The following is a 24158-nucleotide window of genomic DNA, read 5'->3' on the forward strand; positions in this document are numbered from 1 at the left end:
AACCTGAATCATACATATCATGCACATCAAAGATATTTAGCTGAGTCAAGGAAAGAGCTATTTCTTTGTTTGTAAACTTTTAGCAACATTTGATGAGATCCAAAAGAAGAGATGTTGAGCTTCAAAGGCTGCTGAAATGGTAACAGTGTAGCCCTTGAGTGATCATTTTCCCAACTTTGCAAACACAAAAGAAATAAGTGCTTTTCCACCTAGTGCAGTGGGCTGTGTAGCAACTTTATATACGATGACTCCTTCCTGTTAATGTGGTGGTTGGTATGCAAGATGCTTTAGATATACAGATTTTTCATCCATTTTGATGTATAAATTTCTTTGTGGCCACTGCATGCCAGACAAAATGTAAAGCTTTACACATTAGCCCTCAAATGCCATCAGCAACAATAATGGTGCTGAATTAACTGAAAAAAAACTTTAATTTATAGTGAAATTGAAAAAAAAAATCCAGTTGCTTACTTGTGTCACACATACAGCTCTGCATATCCTGTGTTTCACAATATGGGAGACAGTTTCCTTGAAGACACTGTCCTTTTTCAATGCAGGGTGTTCCATCTTCCATCGGCTTAGCTTTGGGGCATTCTGCTTTTGTACCCAGGCACCTGGATTCATTCTCACAAGTGGCTGGCTGCTTCTCTCTACACTTAACTCCTTGGTTCATATATTTGCAGCTTTGGCAGCAGGGAGAATTGCGATCACTGCAAACAGCGTCTGTTCTAAGTTTGCAATGCTTATCACAACACATATCTATATCATCTTGGCCTACGAGCCCAGCATCACACTCTTCCTGCCCTTCAACTCTTTGGTTACCACAATAAGACTCTTCAGGTTCTGTGAAGCAACGGGAAGACTTTGCCATCAGCACAGCACGGATTGCTCGAAGACTGCATGGAGAAAACCTCTGCCAGAGAAATAGAAATTGAAAGTTAATTCCTTTTTTGCCATCAATGATTATATATAAATTTTCCAACTGGATGAATCTAAGAATTTTCAGTCAAATTAGGTTAGCAATAACAATGAATTATAATGGAAAAAATAAATAAATAAATAAATAAGCCTGTTTCTCTCCAAGAGATGGCAGGTCAGACAATTCAACAGTCACATTGTTCATGCTACATCACTTGGGGTGGAAATTATATGAAGGGTGCAATAAGCATTAGCAATATCAGATTGTTATTAAGACCCAGCATTCCCTGGATAAACACTGCACTAACCTGGCCAACTGCCAGTGGTCTTTATTGGATGAAAGAAAGGGAGACTATAGTTATACTGATATCTAGAGCTAAACTAGGGTGAAAGAAAAGAATAATTACTATGGTTATTATAAATATGAATAAGATAAAAAAAAATCTAGTGAAAGGTTAGACTGTGAAAGTTACATATTCATTCACATGCCTTTTCAAGTAGGCATTCACACCACAGGTGCATTCACTAACCTATACAGTAAAATCTTTATTTGTGATTTACTTAATATATCTTGATCCATGTCAATATAATCCATTGTCAAGATTATAAAGAATCATCTTCAGAGAGTTTTTACTTCATTGGTCTTGCTTGAGACATTACCCACATAAGAATGTGACCTTGATTTTTTTTTCTCGCTCCCCTATTGTCCCAAACTCTCATGGCTTCTGTGGCTGGCAAGGTGAGATATGGTGGTGATGGAGGTGTACTGCCTGAAATAGCCGCAGTAAATTCAAAGAGGGCTTTACTGAATTCATTGTGTATGAAATGGTGCTATACCAAATGAGTGAGTAGCTCAAAGAGAGACTGCTGGGTGTCTGGTTGTGGTGGAGGGTGGTAATGGTGGTGGTGGCACAATGCATCTCCAACACCCAACCTCTTTACTCAGTAAATTTCATTTAAAGGATTAAATGGTGAGTTTTTTTTTCATTCACTTTATCTTGAGATGTTAATGTGTGGAATAACATATTAATGGATACTACCAATGGTTCAATACAAAAGAAAAGTAAAAAAAAAAAAAGGTCAACTGAGAAGCTTTTCTCATTTTATCTTTAGTTTGCCCAAGAACTGGCAATTTCAGGACTTGCAAAGTTTTTTCAGTCTTTTGTGGTTGTTAGTCATGGGACTCATTGTATAGCATCCTTCTCCAATAACATTGTCCTCTCACTCTTTCCCTGATGTTTTTATCTTGCATCACTTTCAGCTTCCAAAATATAGTTTTATTCTGGAAATTTTTTTAATCTCCTATTCCACCTTCCATCTCCACTAATTTCACATTACACAATTCTTTTGCATTGATTTATCATCTCTTCATATATCTCATATGACATCTCTTCTTTTTGTAGAGGTTACACTTCATATACTGAATTTTTCCAGCTACATCCATACTGCGAGTGTTCCATCATAGGAGGGCAATTTATCCCCCTTCAGATCTATTTTTTAGTGTTTCCATGATAGGGTAAAGATCCCATAGGTGGGACTGCCCAATGACCTCCAAAAGAAATGTGACCTCTTTGTGAGAGATGTGAAATGTAACCTAACTGATCTGAGAGAGAAAGACAGAGTTCCTATCAGAGACCTGAGAGAAAAGATGTTTCCAGCAGTGTACAAGAAACTAAAACACTAGAAATTGATGTAATTAGAGGGCAAAACCTGTGTGGTTTTACCACACAGCTTTTGCCAGTCAAGGCTAACCAAAATTTACTCAGATCTTGGAGAGCATCTTGATAAGTGTCAGCCTTTCAAGCAGAGTTCAATCCCTGATGAAACCAAGCTTATCTATAATTCTTAGTTTTTGTGTACACCACCAGTCTAGTAAAGGAAGAACACTAATATACAGATAAAAGGGCAAGATTTCGAGCCATCCACTCTTGCCTGGAAGGCAAGGTCACAACTTTTCAGTTTCCATCCAGTACAGAAACCACCTGACTTACAAATGAATTAGGTTCCAGACAGCCATTGATAAGTTATGTTCATAAGTAATTATACTGTAAAATGTTTTTGGCATACCATACAATATAATAAAATTGTGTAAAAGCAATACTTTACAGTACACAGTGATAAAGTTACCGTATACAATATATAATAAACCTAAACAAATTAGACTACTGTATTTGCCAGTGCATTAGACACACTTTTTCTTGAAAAAAAATATCCAATAATTATTGTGCATCTAATGTGGCCATAGTACAGATGCCCAGGCCTGTAAGCCTATGCCTATAGGTGTGGAATTGAAGCAATAGTGTTACTAATAGTGATACTAATAGTGTTACTAATAATATTACTAATAATAAAACTCTCTCTCTCTCTCTCTCTCTCTCTCTCTCTCTCTCTCTCTCTCTCTCTCTCTCCCCTTTCCTTCTCCCTATCCCCTGCTCCTCTCTCTCTTCTCTCTTTCCCTCCCCCTTCCCTGCCCTCCTCTCTCTCTCTCTCTCTCTCTCTCTCTCTCTCTCTCTCTCTCTCTCTCTCTCTCTCTCTCTCTCTCTCTCTCTCTCTCTCTCTCTCTCTCTCTCTCTCTCTCTCTCTCCCCCTTCCAGTTCCCTTCTTCCTCTTTCTCCTTTCCTTCTTCCCCTTTCTCCTTTCCTTCCTCCCCTTTCTCCTTCCCTTCCTCTCCTTTCTCCTTCCCTTCTTGCCCTTCCTCCTTCCCTTCTTCCCCTTTCTCCTTCCCTTCTTCCCCTTTCTCCTTCCCTTCCTTACTCTTCCCTGCCCTTCTCCCTCTTTCCTCTCCCTTGTCCATTATCTTTGACAAATAAGGGGGTGGGGAGGTAACAGGGAGGGAAGTTTGAGACAAGACAAAAGAGGAAGGGAGAAGAAAAGAAAAAGGGGGAATGGACATAACCAGGTAAGGAGAGTACATGGGGGCAAGGAAGTGGAGGAAGGGTGAAGGAGGAGGATGGGAGGAAGGAGAGAAAGTAGAAAGAATAAATATAAGGAGCAAGGATGAGGAGTGAGTGAAGAATTAGAGGGAGGAAGAATTGAGAAATAAGTATTCTCTTTTCCTGTCCTCCACTCCTTTTCATTTTCCTCCATCCATTTCCTTTCCATTTATGCTCCTTCCATCAATTTTCATTCTCAATAAGTATCATTTAACTTCATAATCCTTAGGATTGTTTTTATTCCCTCCCTCTCTCTCTCTCACACACACGAATGTAGGATATTTTGGCCACGGACATTTTGGCTACGGACACTTTGGTCATTGGCCACCAAACTAGGACGGTTTGGCCACGGCAGCAAACCTTAGGAGGATGTTTTGGCCACGAAAAATTCACAGTACTGTTCTTTATTTTTCACATATTTTTTTTTCACTTATAATTCGTGATTGTGAAAATGTCTGACCAGTTTACTTCTTACTTGATTAATTACTTACTTAACTTGATTCATCTTACCAGATTACCTTACTTAATTAATCATTACCAGAAAGAGAGAGAGAGAGAGAGAGAGAGAGAGAGAGAGAGAGAGAGAGAGAGAGAGAGAGAGAGAGAGAGAGAGAGAGAGGAATTAGATCTTTTACTGCCATACGAGTTTGTTTTGAACTGTGAAGCAGTTGGTGGTTTGTGAGGTTTCTGACCGAGGTGAGGAACAGCCTGATTGGAGCTACTTTGCACAGTACTTACTACTCCACCATGTCAGCTGAGCTTGAGGTCACCACATCAAATCGAGGTGGTCAGAAAATCTGCCTGGATGGCTTTATGTACACTAAGAAGCATGTTGCAAAATCAGTGGATGAGATAGTTTTTCGGTGTGTCAAGCGGGCTAGTCTGAAGTGCCCTGGTATACTAAAGACAACCAAAAGTCTTGGTAACCCTGAAGTTGTGACCTCGCATAACCATCTTTCTGACACAGTTGGATGCCAAGTGGAGCAAGCTCGACAGGGTATGAAGAGGAAGGCTTCGAACACCAATGATCAGCCTAATCAGATTCTCGCCTTCACAGTCGCGGCACTGCCCGCGGAGGTCAAAGCACGCATGCCTAGGTCTGATTCTAGTAAGCGTGTCCTTCGTCGCATCCGGGCTGCACACCGTCCCAAGGATCCACAGTCTCTTCAAGAGTTGGAAATCCCTGATGACTGGACATCCCACCTCCACTATGACAATGGACCAGAGGCAGATGAGCGTATTATCAGCTTTACCACCCCCCATCATCTGGAACTGTTAGCACGCTGTGATGAGTGGTGTATGGATGGCACATTTTCGGTAGCTCCGAGACTCTTCACCCAGCTATATGTCATCCAAGGTCGAGTCAACAGTGTTTATCTACCTCTTGTGTACGTCTTGCTGCAACGCAAGACACAAAGTAGCTACGAACAAGTCTTCAGGGTCCTGGCGGAGAGTGGCTGTGATCCCATTTCAGTCATCATCGACTTTGAGAGGCCTTTCGCCCTGCTAAGAGGTTTAAGAAGATATACAAGGAATTACACACCCGCATCCAAAACCTGGTCATCGATTTGAATGAAGGGAAGAAGACCATCCCACAATTCCTCCGAGGCATCAGCTATAATCTTAGAGGTGGAGATATGAATGCGTAGCATGTGAACCTATACTTTTTAATGACAATTTTAATTTAAAAAATGCTCTATTGCAATTTTTCAAAAATGCTCAATTACATTTTAAATACCAATATTTTTGTTGAGTTTATCACATCAAATATCCTATCTTCCTTGGGTGGCGATTTATTTTTAATTTAATGGCCAAAATGTCCGTGGCCAAAATATCCTACTTTCCGTGGCCAAAAAGTGGCAAGTTGCGATTTGATGGCCAAAACGTCCGTAGCCAAAACATCCGTGGCCAAAACATCCGGCTACCCACACACACACACACACACACACACAAGGCAGTGGTGGAGCTGACAGGATGTGTTTCCTAGTGGTCTACATATAGAAGGAAGGAATAACACCCCTGGAATACCTAGGTGATAAATAGGGAGGGGAAAAACAGTACATGAGTATAGTTATCCTGTCTCTAGGAGAGTTTGGTTGGTTTGTTTACACTTTGGACAAAATGGCAAAGGGAGGCACCCCAAAAGAACAGGAGTCCTTTGAAGGTTTTACTGGTGAGGAAAGAGAACTAAATTATAGATTGCAGTGTAGAAAAATTTTATATATGGAAGAAATGATGGACAAGTTAGTGGAGAGAATAAAGACATTGGAGGCACACTAGAAAGAGACAGGTGAGAAGTTGGTGACTATTACAGCAAATCTGATAGAGATGGAAGATAAGAATGAGAAGTTAAAAGTGGAAAATGACTGTTTAAAGAAACAAATAAAGGAAAAAGTAGAAACTGTTCAGAAAGGAAATGAAGGCAAATATAAAGGATGTGGAGATGAGATAAAATGAGTAGTTAAATGGATATAAATTTGAAGAATCACAAAAGAAAATAATAGAACAACAAAAAAATGAGAAACAAAACCTGAGACAAAAAGTGATAAATGTTATTAAAGAAGAGGAAAAGTTAGTGAGAGACACTGTAGAAAAATATAAACAAGTAATTGTATTTGGTTTAAAGGAAGAGAAAATAGTAAGCAGAATTCAAAGAGAGGAAAAGTAAAAAAAAATGTTGAATAAGTTACTGAAGAAAGTGACAGATGAAGACAGTCAGGTTGTAAAGCAAGTGGAAGAGTTCCATAGAATTGGGAGATATGAAAAAGAAAAAAATGAGACCCAAGAATAAGGTTTGCAACACAGGTACAAGCAGAAGAAGTAATTAATGGATCTTGGAAGTTATCTGGAGATGAAGGATATAAAAATGTATGGATAAACAGAGACATGGATGAGACTGAAAGGTTGAAGCAAAAGGAGCTGGTCAATGAGGCTAAATAAAAAAAACCAACAATGAACGGAGGAGAAGTTTTCTGGAGAGTAAGAGATATGAGAATAAAGAAATGGTACATCAAACAGTAAGTATGTTATACTAATGCAAATGGACTAATGTCAACTAAAATGGAATTAAATGAGTTATTAAGCAGAACTGCACCGGATGTTATTGTATTTTGTGAGACAAAATGGAAAAATGAATGGGGAATTCCTGACATTGGTGATGATAAATATGATTTATAGATGAAAAACAGAAGTGACAAGGGAGGAAGTGGAGTGACAATTCTGACTAAAAAATGTGTCAAAGTGGAGAGGTAATAAAAAGTTATGAAAAGTCTCAAATTCTACAAGTGATGATTAGAAGTGGAAATGAAAGGATAATGAATTATGTATGAGTGTATGTGCCACCTATGACCAATGGTTGGCAAAAAGAAGAGCATGAAGAGATGTTGGTGGATGTGTTGAAAGGTCTTGAAAAGATAGTGATGGAAAGCAGTGATATATTTATTGCTGGTGATTTTAATTGTAAGGAGAAAAATTGGGAGACATTGATAACTACTGGAAGTGAAAGCTCATGAAGTAATAGACCAGGGTGGTCCAACTATGGGCCTGTGGCCCACAAGTGGTTCACCAGTTGATTGTCTGTGGCCCATGGCCGCTTGTATTATAAATTTATCTTGTACATGAAAAACACAAAGTTTCTGTGCCTGTATATGAAATAATAATAGGAATTAGGATTACTAGGATTATACATATATATATATATATATATATATATATATATATATATATATATATATATATATATATATATATATATATATATATATATATATATATATATATATATATATATAGTGGCCCTCCATGTAACCATTTAGTGCCGAAGTGGCCCAAGATGTCAAAGAAGTTGGACCACCCTATAATAGACTATTGAACTGAGCAGTGAAAAACTTGATGATTCAATGGGTTGATTGTGATACTAGATTTAGTGGAAGAGATAAACCATCAAGACTTGATTTAGTGTTTACCAAGGACATGGAAATTATTGAAACTATACACTATGATAGCCCTCTAGGTAAAAGTGATCATGTGTTGATGGAATTTAATTTGAAAAATTAAAATGTAATCATTGATGAAAATTATAAGGTAAGAAGATTTAAATATAGTAAAGCTGACTTTGAAAAATTAAGAAAGTACTTTGTTGCCATGGACTGGAAAGACTTCGAAAATGCAGATGTTTGGGAAAAATGGGATGAATTTATAAGGATATATAATTCTGCTGTGGAGAAATTTGTACCTAAAGGAGGAGTGAGATGTAGAAAGGGTAAAGAACGGTTCAATACAAAACGCAAAGAAGCTAGAAATCATAAATCAAATTCTTGGAATAGATGGAAGAAGAGGAAAACTGAAAGCAGATTATATACTGATGCTAGAAACAAGTACTCGTACATTGAGACAATAAGAATGGAGAGAAGAAACTATGAAAAAGATATAATAGATAAGTGTATAAATGAACCCCAACTATTCTTTAGACATATTAATGGGAAGATGAAGAAGGAGGAAGATGTATCAAGATTGAAAGTTGAAGGAAAAATCTATAACAATACACAGGACATGGCAGAGGTTATGAACAACAGCTTCGGATCAGTATTTACTGTGGAAGGGGAGTTTGATGCTGGAAGGGATAAGTTGGTGACGAATATACTAAGTACAGTCCCAGTCAGTTATGAAGAAATACTTAAGATGATGGAAGAACTTGAAGTAAATAAAGCAACTGATCCAGATGGAGTATCAAACTGGATATTGAAGGAATGAAGAGAACAATTGGCTGATAAAATTCAGTCTAGTGGTGACATCACTATCACAGGGAAGAGTACCAAAAGATTAGAAGAGAGCAACTATTACACCAATATACAAAGGAGGAAATAAGGAAAAGTTGCATTGTTGCAGCCTTAGAGGTGCCACTTGCTCAAATTATGAATGGTTTCATTTTATTTTTTGTAGGTTGTGGAATATTACAGTACCTTATAACAAGATAAATGGTGTTAAAAAGCATGTAATTTTACCAATAAGCATTACACAACAACATTATTGCGGTGATTAAAAGTACTCCTGTAAAATACTACGTAGCATCATCACTCAGCTGTTTTCAAGGTCGCTCAGACTTGATCCCCCCTCCTCCCTTGCTTTGATGATGCCATGTAGCATTTTACAGCAGTACTTTTAATCACTGCAATAATGTTGTCATGTAATGCTTATCGGTAAATTACATGCTTTTTAATACCGTTTGTCTTGTTACAAAATACTGTAATATTCCACAGCCTGCAAAAAATGAGATAAAGGCATTCGTAATTTGAGCAAGTGGCACCTCTGAGGCTGTGACAATGCAACTGTCTGTCCGTCACCCTATAGCTACACACATAGTACACCCACACATTTTCAATTCCTCTGACTGGTAAACAAAGCCTTAAAATGCATATGCGTAGAGAACATTTTCTACTTAGAATTACACATTCTTTCACCTCTTTCAGTATTTGCAGAAACTCGTGTTACACCCTGTAGAATGATAAATGGTATGGAAAATGTGGACAAAGAATATTTTATAAATTTAGACACACATAGTGAGAAGTTGAAGAAAGTTGACTGTAGAAGAGACATCAAGAAATATAGTTTTCCTAACAGAAGTGTGAAGAAATGGAATGAACTCAGTGAAGATGTTGTCATTGCCAAAACTGTCCATACTTTCAAGACCAAACTGGATAGATATAGAGACAGGATACTATGAGATTTTTTTTTTAAGTAGGAGGGACACTGGCCGATAAAAAGAAAAAAAAAAAATGCCCACTGAAATGCCAGTCCCATAAAAGGGTCCAAAGTGGTAGTCAAAAACTGAAGGATAAGTGTCTTGAAACCTCCCTCTTGAAGGAATTCAAGTCATAAGAAGGTGAAAGATTACTCCCTTCCTTTAAACCACAACTAAGTAAATACAACTAGGTAAATAAATACACACACACTTAGCAGCAAGTAGGTACAGAATGCAACCTGAGAGTTTGTGACCTCGCTTCCCCAGTGTGTAGTGTGTGAGTGGTCTCAGTCCTACCCAAAGATCGGTCAGTATGAGCTCAGAGCTCTTTCCACAGGGTGACCAGCAGATGACCATAGGTGAATAACACACACACACACACACACACACACACACACACACACACACACACACACACACACACACACACACACACACACACACACAGTTTTAGATGTGATGGTAGTATTGCACAGCCACAGTGCTGCATCACACCAGATGAAAGGACAAAATACACAAACTTTTTTTGGATTTTGATGAAACTTTTGCTGTTGCCTCAGACATATCAAAAAACTTTTGATAGAGTCTGGCACAAAGCTTTGATTTCCAAACTACTCTCCTACAGCTTCCATCCTTCTCCCTGTAACTTCAAGTTACATTTCCTCTCTGACCATTCTATTGCTGCTGTGGTAGATGGTCACTGTTCTCCTAAGTCTATTAAACAGTGGTGTTCCTCAGGGTTTTGTCCTGTCACCCACTCTCTAACTATTATTCATCAATGATCTTCTAAATTTTTTTTTTTCTATCCATTCCTACACTGATGATACCAGCTTGCACTTTTCCATGTCTTTTCACAGACATCCAACCCTTCAGGAAGTAAACAGCTCATGCAGGGAAGCCACAGAAAGCCTGACTTTTATCTCTCTAAAATTTCTGATTGGAGGTAGACCAAATTTAGTAATGTTCAATGCCTCAAAAACTTAATTCTTCCATTTACCAACTTGACACAACCTCTTATTCAGTGACACTCAACTGTCCCCCTCTTTAACATTGAACATCCTTGATCAGTCTTTTACTTATAATCTAAATTGGAAACATATCATACCAGTAAGTTTCATAAATTTTCTTTTCCAATACCTCTTCTATTGGCAGGCATTTAGGGTCTCTCTGCACATCTTGAAAAACTGATTGAGAAACAGTTTTCTTTCCTTTGAAACATAAGTTGGCACCTATTATATATATATATATATATATATATATATATATATATATATATATATATATATATATATATATATATATATATATATATATATATATATATATATATATATATATCACTAGATTCCCAAAGAAATTATCCTTATGATATTCACATAAATTTCATTAATTTTTCTGTCAAAATAAATACAAAACAAGAAGAAAATGTTCATGACCCTCTAGCTCAGAACTTTTTCCACGAGTGTTCTGTGCGCTACACATTACCTAAACCATCTTTTTATGAGCTTTATGAAGGTACTATTGTCACTGTGATATATTAATTAGATCCCAAGAAAATACTTAAATCAGCATTCATCTCGGATTACATACTGACAGCCTGAGTCACAGGCTGAAACTGACAAATTATCTAACAGTTGGCCTACTCTGGAAAGCATCGGTGTTCCACCTCCATTATTTAGGTGAAACTTATGTTCATCTTTGACTGACCAAAAAATTGATGCACTTACACCAGAAACTTTATCTTTGATTAATTTAAACAAGTTTTTTGACGCACTTGTGCATTTGTGCAGTTTCTCATGAAGATATTTCGATGCACATGTGTGTCTGGTGCAAGAGAGGGTTAAACTGTGCCATTAAGGCTAGTACATTTCCAAGGCACAATGCATTAACAAAGTGGAATATTAATTTTGGAACAAATACAACAGTTTTATACACCAACCAAAATAATGAATGATTGGTGAGATAACAACCACTCTTTTTGATGATCTCAAACAATGGATCTTTTACTCTATGTGACAAAAATGTATGAAGAGCTAACTTGAATTGCCTTGCAATAATTTCTTTTTGCCTGTTTTTTCAGGCTATGAAAGAAATTATAAATTTGCATACCATAATGCTCACATTACTGTGGTCTATCCTTATTCAAGAATGTTACTAGAAATCATGCAATCAAAGTGAGCAAGGCCAACACATGCATGAGTGTATGAGGTCTTTCAAAATATACCCATATTTTGCTGTCACACATCTTATTGTTTATATCATATACTTTGTTCTCACACATACGTACTTACCTTATTGTTTATGTCATATCCTGACACTGAGTAAGTATACATGAGGTAAGACCCTCCCTGGCTAGCACTTGGACTGCATTCTGGTCTGTCTGGGTCATGTTCAGATCCCCAGTTGTGTCCAAACTCATGAGCTGTAACAAGGTCAGCCTCACGAGTAATGACACGTTGTCCATAGTGGTTTCTAGAAGAACTCAGGCCTGAGTTCAGATACAATGTATGACCATTCTTGAAGTATTCTGAAAAAAACAAATAAACTGTTGATACATTTACATTAAATAAATAATACAGTAGAACCTTGGTTTTCGAACTTAATTCATTCCTGGATGCCATTTGAAAACCAAAATGTTCGGAAACAGAAACTATTTTCCCCATAGGAATCAACATAAAATGGATTAATCTGTTCCCAGATACCCATCCACTGTGACTTGGCAAGTAATGACCGATGCTCCCACTGCTGAGATGGCCATTGCACATCTCCAGCTTAGAAACTATTTATCCACAAAGAATGTACTGAATGAACTTAGTGACACAGAACTCATCAGAAGTTATTGTTTAGAACATGCAGGTATTTTCTTTGTCACAGATCAAGTGAGGGAAGCATTAAAGAAAGGCACAGACAGAAGCAACCCAATCACTGCCAAAATGAAGATAATCATAACACTTAAACATCTTGCTGATGAGAAAAGCTACTGGGAAAATTCAGTTGTGCAGTAGTGATGCCATTGTGGGTCATAGAGAGAGCCATAGGAGGCTCAAAGATTGAATTACTGTCTTACCCACTGTGTCTCTCTTCCAAATATATAAAAACAAAGGAAATATTTATAGAAACTATCAATTACAGCAGCTTTTGCTATGTTTTTAGTATTTGAAATCAGGTAACTTTCTTCGAAAACTGAATTATGGTAAGGCAACTGAAGCAATTGTAAGTTAAAAATTTTGTTTGAAAACTGATTTGTTCAGAAAGGGAGGAGTTCGGTAACCGAGGTTCCAGTGTATATGTAAAAGAGGTGGTGACCAGATATCAAAAGATTATGAAAAAGGGATGACAACAATATTTTTCTATAAGATCCAGAATTTATAGGGCTTAACATCATAGAGAAGCAAAGGCTATATTAGTTAGCCTAAAGTGCAATACTATGGGGGTCTTAGTCATCCCCTTTTAGGGATTTTGGTGAAAGTTTTTGCTGTTGCTTTAGACATATCAAAAAATTTCAATAGAGTCTGGCACAAAGCTATGATTTCCAAACTACCCTCCTACAGCTTTTTATCCTTCTCTCAAGTTTCCTTTCTGCTGTTCTATTGCTGATGTAGTAGACAGTCACTGTTCTCCTAAATCTATTAACAGTGGTGTTCCTTAGAGTTCTGTCCTGTCATCCACTCCCTTCCTATTATTCATCCCTGATCTTCTAAACCAAACTTCTTGTCTTATCCACTCCTACACTGATGATACCATCTTGTAATTCTGATGCCACCCTGTCTTCTGATCTCTCTAAAATTTCTGATTGGGGCAGAGCAAACTTAGTATTGTTTATAGCCTCAAAAACTAAATTCCTCCATCTATCAACCTGACACAACCTTCTATATATCTATCCCCCTCTTCTTCAGTGATACTCAACTATTCCCCTCTTCTACACTGAACATCCTCAGTCTGTCCTTTATTTATAATCTAAACTGGAAACTTTACACCACATCTCTACCTAAAACAGCTTCTATAAAGTTGGGCATTCTGAGTTGTCTCTACCAGTTTTTCTCACCCAACCCAACTGCTAACACTGTACAGGAGCCTTATTCATTCATGTATGGAGTATGCTTCACATGTATGGGGGTTCCACTCATATGGCTCTTTTAGACAGGGTGGAATCAAAAACCTTTCCATCTTATCAGCTCCTCTCCTCTAACTGATTGTCCTCAGCCTCTCTCTCACTGCTGCATCTCTAGCTTGTTGCATCTCTAGCTGCATCTCTAGCTGTCTTCTACCACTATTTTCATGCTAACTACTCTTTTGATATTGCTAACTGCATGCCTCCCCTCCTCCCATAGCCTTGTTGCACAAGATTTTTCTCATTTCTCTCACCCTTTTTCTACCCATCTCTCTAATACAAGAGTTAACCGTTATTCTCAATCATTCATCCCTTTCTCTGGTAAACTCTGGAACTCCCTTCCTGCTTCTGTATTTCCACCTTCCTATGACTTGAACTCTTCCAAGAGGGAGATTTTCAAGACACTCATCCTTTAATTTTTGATGGACGCTTTTGACTGCTCAGGGACCAGCACCTCAGTGGGCCTTTTTTTTTTTCATCATCATTTTGTTGCCCTTGTCCAGTGCCCCTCCTACATAATAATAAAAAAAAAAATCACCTAATTAGGTTGCCTATCTTTGCACAGGTAACCACTGGTACTAAAGGTTATTTGTAACACTGAACATTTGTATATGTCTCCATAATTCAAAAACTATTGCAGGCAAGAAACTTACATAACTGGACAAGTATAAAATTTGGTACTGGCATGTGCCAAACTGACTGGCTGGTGTGGCATAAACATCTTATATTTATCAACTGAGATGAAGATGGCAGCAGCATGGCTGATGAGGTATACACAACTATGATTTATGAATGTTTGCAGCATGCACAATGCAGCTATGCTCACATTACTGTGGTTTCCAAGACTGTGGTAAAATTATCTACATAAATGATTATAAAGGAAGAACACTGCAATAGCTCTGCCAACTGCCAAACATGGATATGATAAAAAAAATAATTACAACCATGGTATGCCTCAAGCTGGAGTATGCTGCAGTCATATGGTCTCACACATAGGAAGAAGAAAATAATGAAACTGGAAAGAATACAAAGGACAGCAATGAAGATGGTGAACTGATAGAAAAGACTTATGAAGAGCAGCTGGAAGAAGTGAGATTAATAACACTGGAAGAGAGAAGAGAAAGGGGAGATTTGATAACAATGTACAAATTAATAAACCATATGGAAAAGGTAGACAGACAAGTTTTGGAGAAGCATATGGATGAGGGAGCAAGATATGCAAGAGGACATACAAAAAAATTAAGAGGATTAAATGTTTCAGTGACATCAAGAAATATACCGTATTTGAAGGCTTATAACATCCATGAGCTTATAAGACACACCTCAATTTGGGGAGGCATTAAAAAAAAAAAAAAAACAGGTTAAAGTTCTGAATATGAAGTGAAGGCTTTCACCTGACATTTAAACCCCTCTCATATATTTTATTCTGATACCAATATTGTACATTTAGAAACCTTAATATTTGCTATGACCTACCAACACTGGTCCTTAGACCAATCCTGCTGTGAGATGTAAACAAATGTGGCATAAGCAGTGATACTGTCAGAGCCCAGAGGAGTAATAAAGTTTGTACATCATATTTTTTCATCATTATTCTACACGTAATTCTGTTTGCAATATTTTAGTTCAAAGCATAAGAATGTGTGAAAATAGATTTATCTTATTCTCTACAATGTATTTTTGAAATATTTACAGCAGACCATCACCACAAGCCACCCTACGTTGTGACACTCTCTTCACTTACAAATTTTTTTGTTTTGTTAGGTAGTAAGCTATTTTATATATAAATAAAAAAAAAAAAAGTTTCTCATTAACTTCAAGTTTTGTTGAACATGCATATAAGAATGTTAAAAGAAAGGCACAATTTCAGTTGTATGAAGGTGTGTCTTACCTCAAGGAATTATAGCATCATACTAAGGAATGCAGTGAATCTTGTGCATACTGCCAGATTTAGCATGTAACCGACCGCAATTTTGTTTTGGTACATGCAATGTAAGCATCATCACTTGATTTCTTCCTGACTGGTGTTATTTTAAGTGAATTACTGATAAATATGGCCTTTTATACATTGTTATCTTGTAAAGAAGAGTTGTTTTTGTGGTGTAGAAGCAATCATCACTTTGTTTACATGTGCAAAGATGTTTGGGGTTTGATTTAAGGACCACTGTTGCCACAGACTTACCACTAGCCGCTGCCCCAAAGTTGAACCTTGATCTTATAAGATACAGGCTCATTTTCTGAGATTTTTTTTAAGGGAAAAAAAAGGCACATCTTAAAAGCCATCAAATATGGTAGTTTCCCACATTGAAGGATTGATCTCTGGAATATTTTAAGAGAGGAGGTGGTTACAGCTGTTAGTATGAGAAAAAAAAAAAAGGATAACTGCAGATATGGAGATAGGAAAAATTAGCTTTAGCTCAGACCCTATACAGTACAACTAGGTAAATACAACTAAGTACACACACACACACACACACAAATGGTTTTAGGTGTGATGGTACTGCACAGCCACAGTGCTGCATCATGCCAGATGTGAGGACAAGACACACCCTCTTTTAGAGATTTTGGTGAAACTTTCACTGTTGCCTTAGACCAGTGGTCCTCAACCGAGGGGGCATAGTGTAAACACAGGACAGGAGGGGAAAAAAATATTATAATAGTGTGGGCCAATACAGTAATAGCCTAGCCAAGGGCTATCAATCAATCTATCTATCTATCCATGGTGGCATAGTTCAGGAGGGGATTGAGTGGATGATGCAGGGAAGAGGGAGGCTCAACTGCACTGAACCAGCTTTGGGGGTGCCCAGCTTGCCAAAGGTTAAAAATCCCTGCCTTAGACACATCAAAAGCTTTTGACTGAGTCTGGCACAAAGCTTTGATTTTCAAGTTACCATACTTCAGCCATTTTAAGGTATGAGGGACAACGGCCAAGGGGAACAAAAATCCAGTAAAAAAAAAAAAAAAAAAAAAAAAAAAAAGGCCCGCTAAGATGCCAGTCCCTGAACAAAGTCCAAAGTGGTAGTCAAAAATTGAAGGGTGTCTTGAAACCTCCCTCTTGAAGGAGTTCAAGTCATAAGAAAGTGGAAATAAAGAAGCAGGCAGGGAGTTCCAGAATTTACCAGAGAAAGGGAAGAACGACTGAGAATACTGGTTAACTCTTGCATTAGAGAGGTGGACAAAATAGGGGTGAGAGAGATAAGAAAGTCTTGTGCAGCAAGATTGTGGGAGGAGGGGAGGCATGCATCTAGCAAGATCAGAAGAGCAGTTAACATGAAAACAGTGACAGAAGATAGCAAGAGATGCAACATTGCAGCGATGAGAAAGAGGCTGAAGACAACCAGTTAGAAGAGAGGAGTTAATGAGACAAAAAAAAGCTTCTAATTCCACCCTGTCTAGAAGAGCTATATGAGTGAAACCCACGACACGTGAAGCATACTCCATACATAAAAGGATAACGCTCCTCTACAAACTTAGCAGCTGGAAAGGTGAGAAAAATTGGTAGAGACATCTCAGAATGCCTAACTTCATAGAAGCTGTTTTACCTAGAGATGAGATGTAAAGTTTCCAGTTTAGATTATAAGTAAAGGACAGACTGAGGATGTTCAGTGTGGAAGAGGGAGTTAGCAGCTGGGAAGAGGTAAGAAAAACTGGTAGAGACAATACAGAACCTAACTTCATAGAAGCGGTTTTAGCTAGAGATGAGATGTGAAGTTTCCAGCTTAAATTACCATATAAGGAAAGGACAGACCAAGGACATTCAGTGTAGAAGTTGAGTGTCACTGAAGAAGAGGGGATAGTTATCTAGAAGGTTGAGTCAAGTTGACAGATAGAGTAATTGAGTTTTTGAGGCATTGAACAACACCAAGTTTGCTCTGCCCCAATCTGAAATTTTAGAAAGATCAGAAGTCAGGCATTCTGTGGCTTTCCTGCGTGAAATGTTTACTTCCTGAAGGGTTGGACATCTATGAAAAGACGGGGAAAAGTGGGAAAAGGGGGTGGTATCATCAGCGTAGGACTGGATAGGAAAAGAAGTTTGGTTTAGAAGGTCATTGATGAATAATAAGAAGAGAGTGGGTGACAGGACAGAACCCTGAGGAACATCACTGTTAATAGATTTAAGAGAACAGTGACTCTACCACTGCAGGTCAGAAACAAAACTTGAGATGAAGTTACAGAGAGAAGGATAGAAGCCATAGCAGGGTAGTTTGGAAATCAAAACTTTGTGCCAGACTCTATCAAAAGCTTTCGATATATCCAAGGCAACAACAAAAGTTTCACCAATATCTCTAAAGAGGATGACCAAGACTCAGTAAGGAAAGCCAGATCACCAGTAGAGTGGCCTTCATGGAACCCATACTGACAATCAGATAGAAGGTTGTTAAGTGATAGATGTTTAAGAATCTTCCTGTTGAGGATAGATTCAAAAACTTTAGATAGGCAGGAAATTAAAACAATAGGACAGTAGTTTGAGGAATTAGAATGGTCACCCTTGTTAGGAAAAGCTGAATGTAGGCAAACTTTCAGCAAGAAGAAAAGGTATATGTTGACACACAGAGTTGAAAGAGTTTGACAAGGCAAAGTGCAAGCACAGAAGTGCAGTTTCAGAGAACAATAAGACGGAACCAATCAGGTCCATAAGCCTTCCGAGGGTTCAGGCCAGCGAGGGCATGGAAAACATCATTGCTAAGAATTTTAATAGGTAGCATGAAATAGTCAGAGGGTGGAGGAGGGGAAGGAACAAGTCCTGAATCATCCAAGGTAGAGTTTATAGTAAAGGTTTGAGTAAAGAGTTCAGCTTTAGAGATGGATGTGATAGCAGTGGTGCCATCTTGTTGAAATTATGGAGGAAAGGAAGCAAAGTTATTGGAGATGTTTTTAGCCAGGTGCCAGAAGTCACAAGCGAAGTTCTTAGATCTTGAAAGATTTTGACACTTTCTATTAATGAAGGAGTTTTTGGCTAGTTGGCGAACAGACTTTGTATGGTTCTGGACAGAAATACAAAGTGCATGAGTTTCTGGTGATGGAAAGCTCAAGTATCTTTTGTGGGGCACCTCTCTATCATGTATAGCACAAGGCTGTGTATAGCACAAGCCTGGTTTGGAAGTTTTAGGTCAAGAAAAGAGTGAGGAATGTATGCTTCCATGCCAGACACTATCACTGTTATGCATTCGGCACACAGAGACAGGTCTCTGACATGGAAGCAATAGTCATTCCTAGGAAAATCAGCAAAATACCTCCTCAGGTCCTCCTAACTGGCAAAGGCAAAACGCCAAAGACACCTTTGCTTACGGGGATCCCGAGGAGGGATTGGAGTGATAGGACAAGATAGAGATTTTTTTTTTTTTTTTATGTAGGAGGGACACTGACCAAAGGCAACAAAAATCCAATAAAAAAAATGCCCACTGAAATGCCAGTCCCATAAAATGGGTCCAAAGCCGTAGTCAAAAATTGAAGGATAAGCATCTTGAAACCTCCTTCTTGAAGGAATTTAAGTCATAGGAAGGTGGAAATACAGAAGCAGGCAGGGAGTTCCAGAGTTTACCAGAGAAAGGGATGAATGATTGAGAATACAGGTTAACTCTTGCATTAGAGAGGTGGACAGAATAGGGGTGAGAGGAAGAAGAAAGTCTTGTGCAGCAAGGCTGCAGGAGGAGGGGAGGCATGCAGTTAGCAAGATCAGAAGAGCAGTTAGCATGAAAACAGTGGTAGAAGACAGCTAGATATGCAACATTGCAGCGATGGGAGATAGGCTGAAGACAGTCAGTTAGAGGAGAGGAGTTGATGAGACGAAAAGCTTTTGATTCCACCCTGTCTAGAAGAGCAGTATGAGTGGAACCCCCCCAGACATGTGAAGCATACTCCATACATGGACAGATAAGGCCCTTGTATAGAGTTAACAGCTAAGGGGGGGTGGGTGAGAAAAACTGGTGGAGACATCTCAGAACGCCTAACTTCATAGAAGCTGTTTTAGCTAGAGATGAGATGTGAAGTTTCCAGTTCAGATTATAAGTAAAGGACAGACCGAGGATGTTCAGTGTAGAAGAGAGGGACAGTTGAGTGTCATTGAAGAAGAGGGGATAGTTGTCTGGAAGGTTGTGTCAAGTTGATAGATGGAGGAATTGAGTTTTTGAGGCATTGAAGAATACCAAGTTTGCTCTGCCCAATCAGAAATCTTAGATCAGAAGTCAAGCGTTCTGTGGCTTCCCTGCGTGAAATGTTTACTTCCTGAAGGGTTGGACGTCTATGAAAAGATGTGGAAAAGTGCAGGGTGGTATCATCAGCATAGGAGTGGTGTGTATGAGATTGTGATCAGCGGAACCCAGGGGAGAAGATAGTGTAATAACATAAGCAGGATTAGAGGTTAGGAAAAGGTCAAGAATGTTTGGCGTATCTCCAGGACAGTGAAGAATATGAGTAGGGTGTAGCACCAATTGCTTTGGGTCGTGAAGAGTAGCAAAGTTAAAGGCAAGTTCACCAGGATGGTCACTGAAGGGAGAGGAAAACCAAAACTGGTGGTGAGCATTGAAGTCTCAGAGAATGGAGATCTCTCTGCAAAAGGGATGAGGGTCAGAATGTACTCCACTCTGGAAGTTAAGCAAAGAATTTCTTAAAGTCAGTGAATTTAGGTGATATGTATACAGCACAGATAAATTCAATTTGCGAGTGACTCTGTTGTAGTAGCCACATGATGGAAAACTCGGAAGGTGCAAGAGTGTGGGCATGGGAGCAGGTTAATTTGTTGTGTACATAGATGCTACATCCAGATTTGGATTGAAAATGAGAATAGAGAAAGCAGTAGGGAGCAGAAAAGTGGCTACTGTCAGTTACCTGAGACACCTGTGTTTCAGTGAGGAAAAGATGAGGTTTAGTAGAGGAGAGGTAGTGCTCTACAGATTGAAAATTAGATCTTATGCTACAAATGTTGCAGAAATTAATGAAGAAAAAGTTGAGAAAGGTGTCAAGACATTTAGGGTCAATGCCAGAAGAGCAGTCCAACTTGGGGACACCTGTGGTTCCCTTCCCAGATGGGGACTCCGAGGCTGGTGTAGGAGTCACCATAATAATTTTTAATTTTGAGTGAAGGATGGGTGTAATTAGGTGCTTGCAGTTCTGTGTGAAGGAAGAGAGTTGTCTTTAGAGGGCAGGCTGTGATTGCCCCATTGTGTTGTGAGACACAAATGGAAAGGTTCAGTGAGATCACTGCTGGGTTTAATGATAGGTTCACAGCACCCAATGATCCTGTGCTTTTGACCTCACTGGGAGTAATTATCATTTTGGCAGGTGCTACCACCTCCTCCTCCTCCTCCTTCTCTGTGTAAGTTCATCTCAAGTTTCCTCTCTGACCATTCTAATGCTGCTGTGGTAGACAGTCACTGTTCTTCTAAGTTTATTAACAGTGGTGTTCCTCAAGGTTCTGTCCTGTCACCCACTCTTCCTATTATTCATCAATAATCTAAGCCAAACTTCTTGTCCTATTCACTCCTACGCTAATGATGCCACCTTGCACTTTTCCATGTCTTTTTGTAGACATCCAGCTCTTCAGGAAGTAAACAGCTCATGCAGGGTAGCCACCACAGAATGCTTGACTTCTTATCTCTCTGAAATTTTTGACTGGGATAAAGCAAACTTGGTAATGTTCGATGCTTCAAAAACTCAATTCCTCTATCTATCAACCTGACACAAACTTCCAGATAACTATCCCCTCTTCTTTAGTGTCACTCAACTGGCCCCTCTTCTACAATGAATGTCCTTGGTCTGTCCTTTACTTATACAGTAATCTAAACTGGAAACTTCACATCTCATCTCTAGCCAAAACAGCTTTCCTGAAGTTAGGTTCTGTATTGTCTCTACCAGTTTTTCTTACCACTGTCCAGCTGCTAACTTTGTAGAGAGGCCTTATCTGTCCATGTACAGAGTTTACTTCACGTGTGTGGGGGGTTCCACTCACACTGCTATTTTCGACAGGGTGGAATCAAAAGTTTTTCATTTTATCAACTCTAAATGTCTTCAACCTATCACCACATACTGCATCTCTTGGCATCTTCTACCAGTATTTTTACACTAACTGCTCTTCTGATCTTGTTAACTGCATGCCTCCCCTCCTCCTGTGGCCTCGCTGCACAAGACTTTCTTCTTTCAACCCTTTTCTGTCTACCTTTCTAATGCAAGAGTTAACTAGTATTCTCAGTCATTCATCCCTTTCTCTGATAAACTCTGGACCTCCCTGTCTGCTTCTGCATTTTGTCCTTCCTATGACCTGAACTCTTTCAAGAGGGAAGTTTCAAGAAACTTATTCCATTTTTTTATCATTCTATCTGACATCTCTATGGGAACTGGCATTAAGTGGGCCTTTCTTTTTATTCAAAATTTTTGGCCAGTGGCCCTCTTACATAAAACACACACACACACACACACACACACACAAATTTTTTTTTCAATAAATCTATGATGAAACAATATTTTTTTTTCCACAAAACATCCTTGTACGATAGGGATGTGTCTTATGCAGAGGTGTGTCTAATACACCAGCAAATATGGTATATACCATAGCATTAGCAATTTGGTCTTTTTGAATAGGGAGAGTCAATGAACAGTGAACGGTACTTAGAACTGTTACAATGACAATTTAGAGGAGTATTATGTGAAGTGCAAGGTAGACTGTTGCATGCAAGATGGGGCTCCCAGCCACATAAGCAAGCAAGTAAAAGAGTGGTTTGACAACTGTGAGTTAGATTACATCAAGGATTGGCCTGCCAACAGTCCAGATCTTAATCCTATTGATAACTCGTGGTCTTTTCTGAAAAGTGAGATCAAGAAGGAAGACAATACTTCACTGCTGAAGCTGAAAGCTACAATGCAACAAGTGAGGGAAAGTCTTTCATAAGATAAATTGCAAGGCCTAGCTGACTCAGTTCCTTGTCTATAAGAAGTTACAAAGAACGGAAATACAACACAATATTAACATTGTGGTAAGTGAAATACATTTTATTGTTATTTTGTTACTGATGGGATGGTTACCTTGAACTGCTGGCATTATTATTGTTTACAATCTGCCACTGTTTATTGCCTCACCTGTAAAGGGGCCAATCACAAATTCTTTCTCACCACAAAACCTCCAATATGATTAACCTAAAGATATCATGAGAGCTGCTAGCATTCATCTTCACATTTTTTCATCTCACTCTGCCAAGTTGGGCTCGACCAGTAAGGCAGCCCTGAAACTGCCTTTGCCCACAATTGGGCAAGAGAGTCATGGCATGTAGGTACATACTTTGGCTGTTTCCTCAAACTTCTCTCTAAAGGACTGACATGGGACCAGCTTAAAAGGCATCTCATTTAATACCTCAATGACATAGTTAAATGTTTGTGAGATTATGATCAAACCTCATACATGAATTATTATGACGTTATTATTATTCATTTAATCTTACAAGTTTTGCTTAGAAGACCACTGATGAATAATATGAAAAGAGTGAGTGACAGGAATGAACCTTGAGGAACCCAATTATTAACCCTAAATTATCAAATCTGACAAATTCGTCACACAACTTCTGGGCGACTTCCTGGACCTCCATTTTTTTTTTTTTTTTTTTTTTTGCTTGTGTCGATTCTGACAAATCTGATAGGCTTCACACCTCTTTTTGGGAATCGCACACACTGATTAGATACCTGACAGTTGAGTTCTGCTCAGTAGAATGTAAACATCACACATGGCCAGAGGTGGTTACTTTCTTCCAGCTATGGAAGAAGTATCAGGTAAGTCAGCTGTATGATTAAATTATATGTTGTAGTTAAGTGACTGTAGATCATACTAACCTATGTCCCATGACATATTAGTTGCAAATTACAAGTAAGACAGGTTCTTGAATGTATGATATGAATTTGTCATATTAAGCATGGCACAGCCGATCATAATTTTTTTGTTTATTTATAATTTTGAGTGTATTTTCCTTTTCCTTTCCTTCTTTTTTTATATAACCTTCAAATAAGAAACTTAGATATTATAAAATGATCCATATATTGCAAGGATAGTTCATAATATAACCCAGAGTGTGTATTACTCATGTTCTTTAGAATACAGCATAGCCTGGGCTTCTATCTATATTGTGATGTAATAGTAGAAATAATAATAATAATAATAATAATAATAATAATAATAATAATAATAATAATAATAATAATAATGATAAAATGATGACAACAACAACAACAACAACAACAACAACAACAACAACAATAATAATAATAATAATAATAACAATAATAATAATAATAACAGTAACAATGTACACTATTATTATCATTATTATTGTTGTTATTAGTAGTAGTAGCAGTAGTAAATCTTGTAGTAGTAGTAGTAGTAGTAGTAGTAGTAGTAGTAGTAGTAGTAGTTTTATTATTACTATTATTATTCTTTATTATGATTATTATGAAATTATTATTATTTCAATTACAT

At 38.2% G+C, this 24158-nt stretch overlaps 1 protein-coding gene across 3 annotated transcripts in view; it reads right to left on the reverse strand.

Annotated features, from left to right (window-relative positions):
* The window catches only part of LOC135093237 (ADAM 17-like protease), a 219524-nt gene that overhangs the window by 52207 nt on the left and 143159 nt on the right, over window positions 1-24158 (reverse strand). For all 3 annotated transcript variants that reach the window (XM_063992245.1, XM_063992244.1, XM_063992246.1), the window contains 2 exons: window positions 11883-12118; window positions 472-913 (listed from right to left, as the gene is read on the reverse strand). In XM_063992245.1, coding sequence (XP_063848315.1) covers window positions 472-913; window positions 11883-12118 — 678 coding nt within the window. The remainder of the gene's footprint in view (window positions 1-471; window positions 914-11882; window positions 12119-24158) is intronic.

Source organism: Scylla paramamosain, chromosome 42 (assembly GCF_035594125.1).
Source record: "Scylla paramamosain isolate STU-SP2022 chromosome 42, ASM3559412v1, whole genome shotgun sequence".
Lineage (NCBI taxonomy): Eukaryota > Metazoa > Arthropoda > Malacostraca > Decapoda > Portunidae > Scylla > Scylla paramamosain.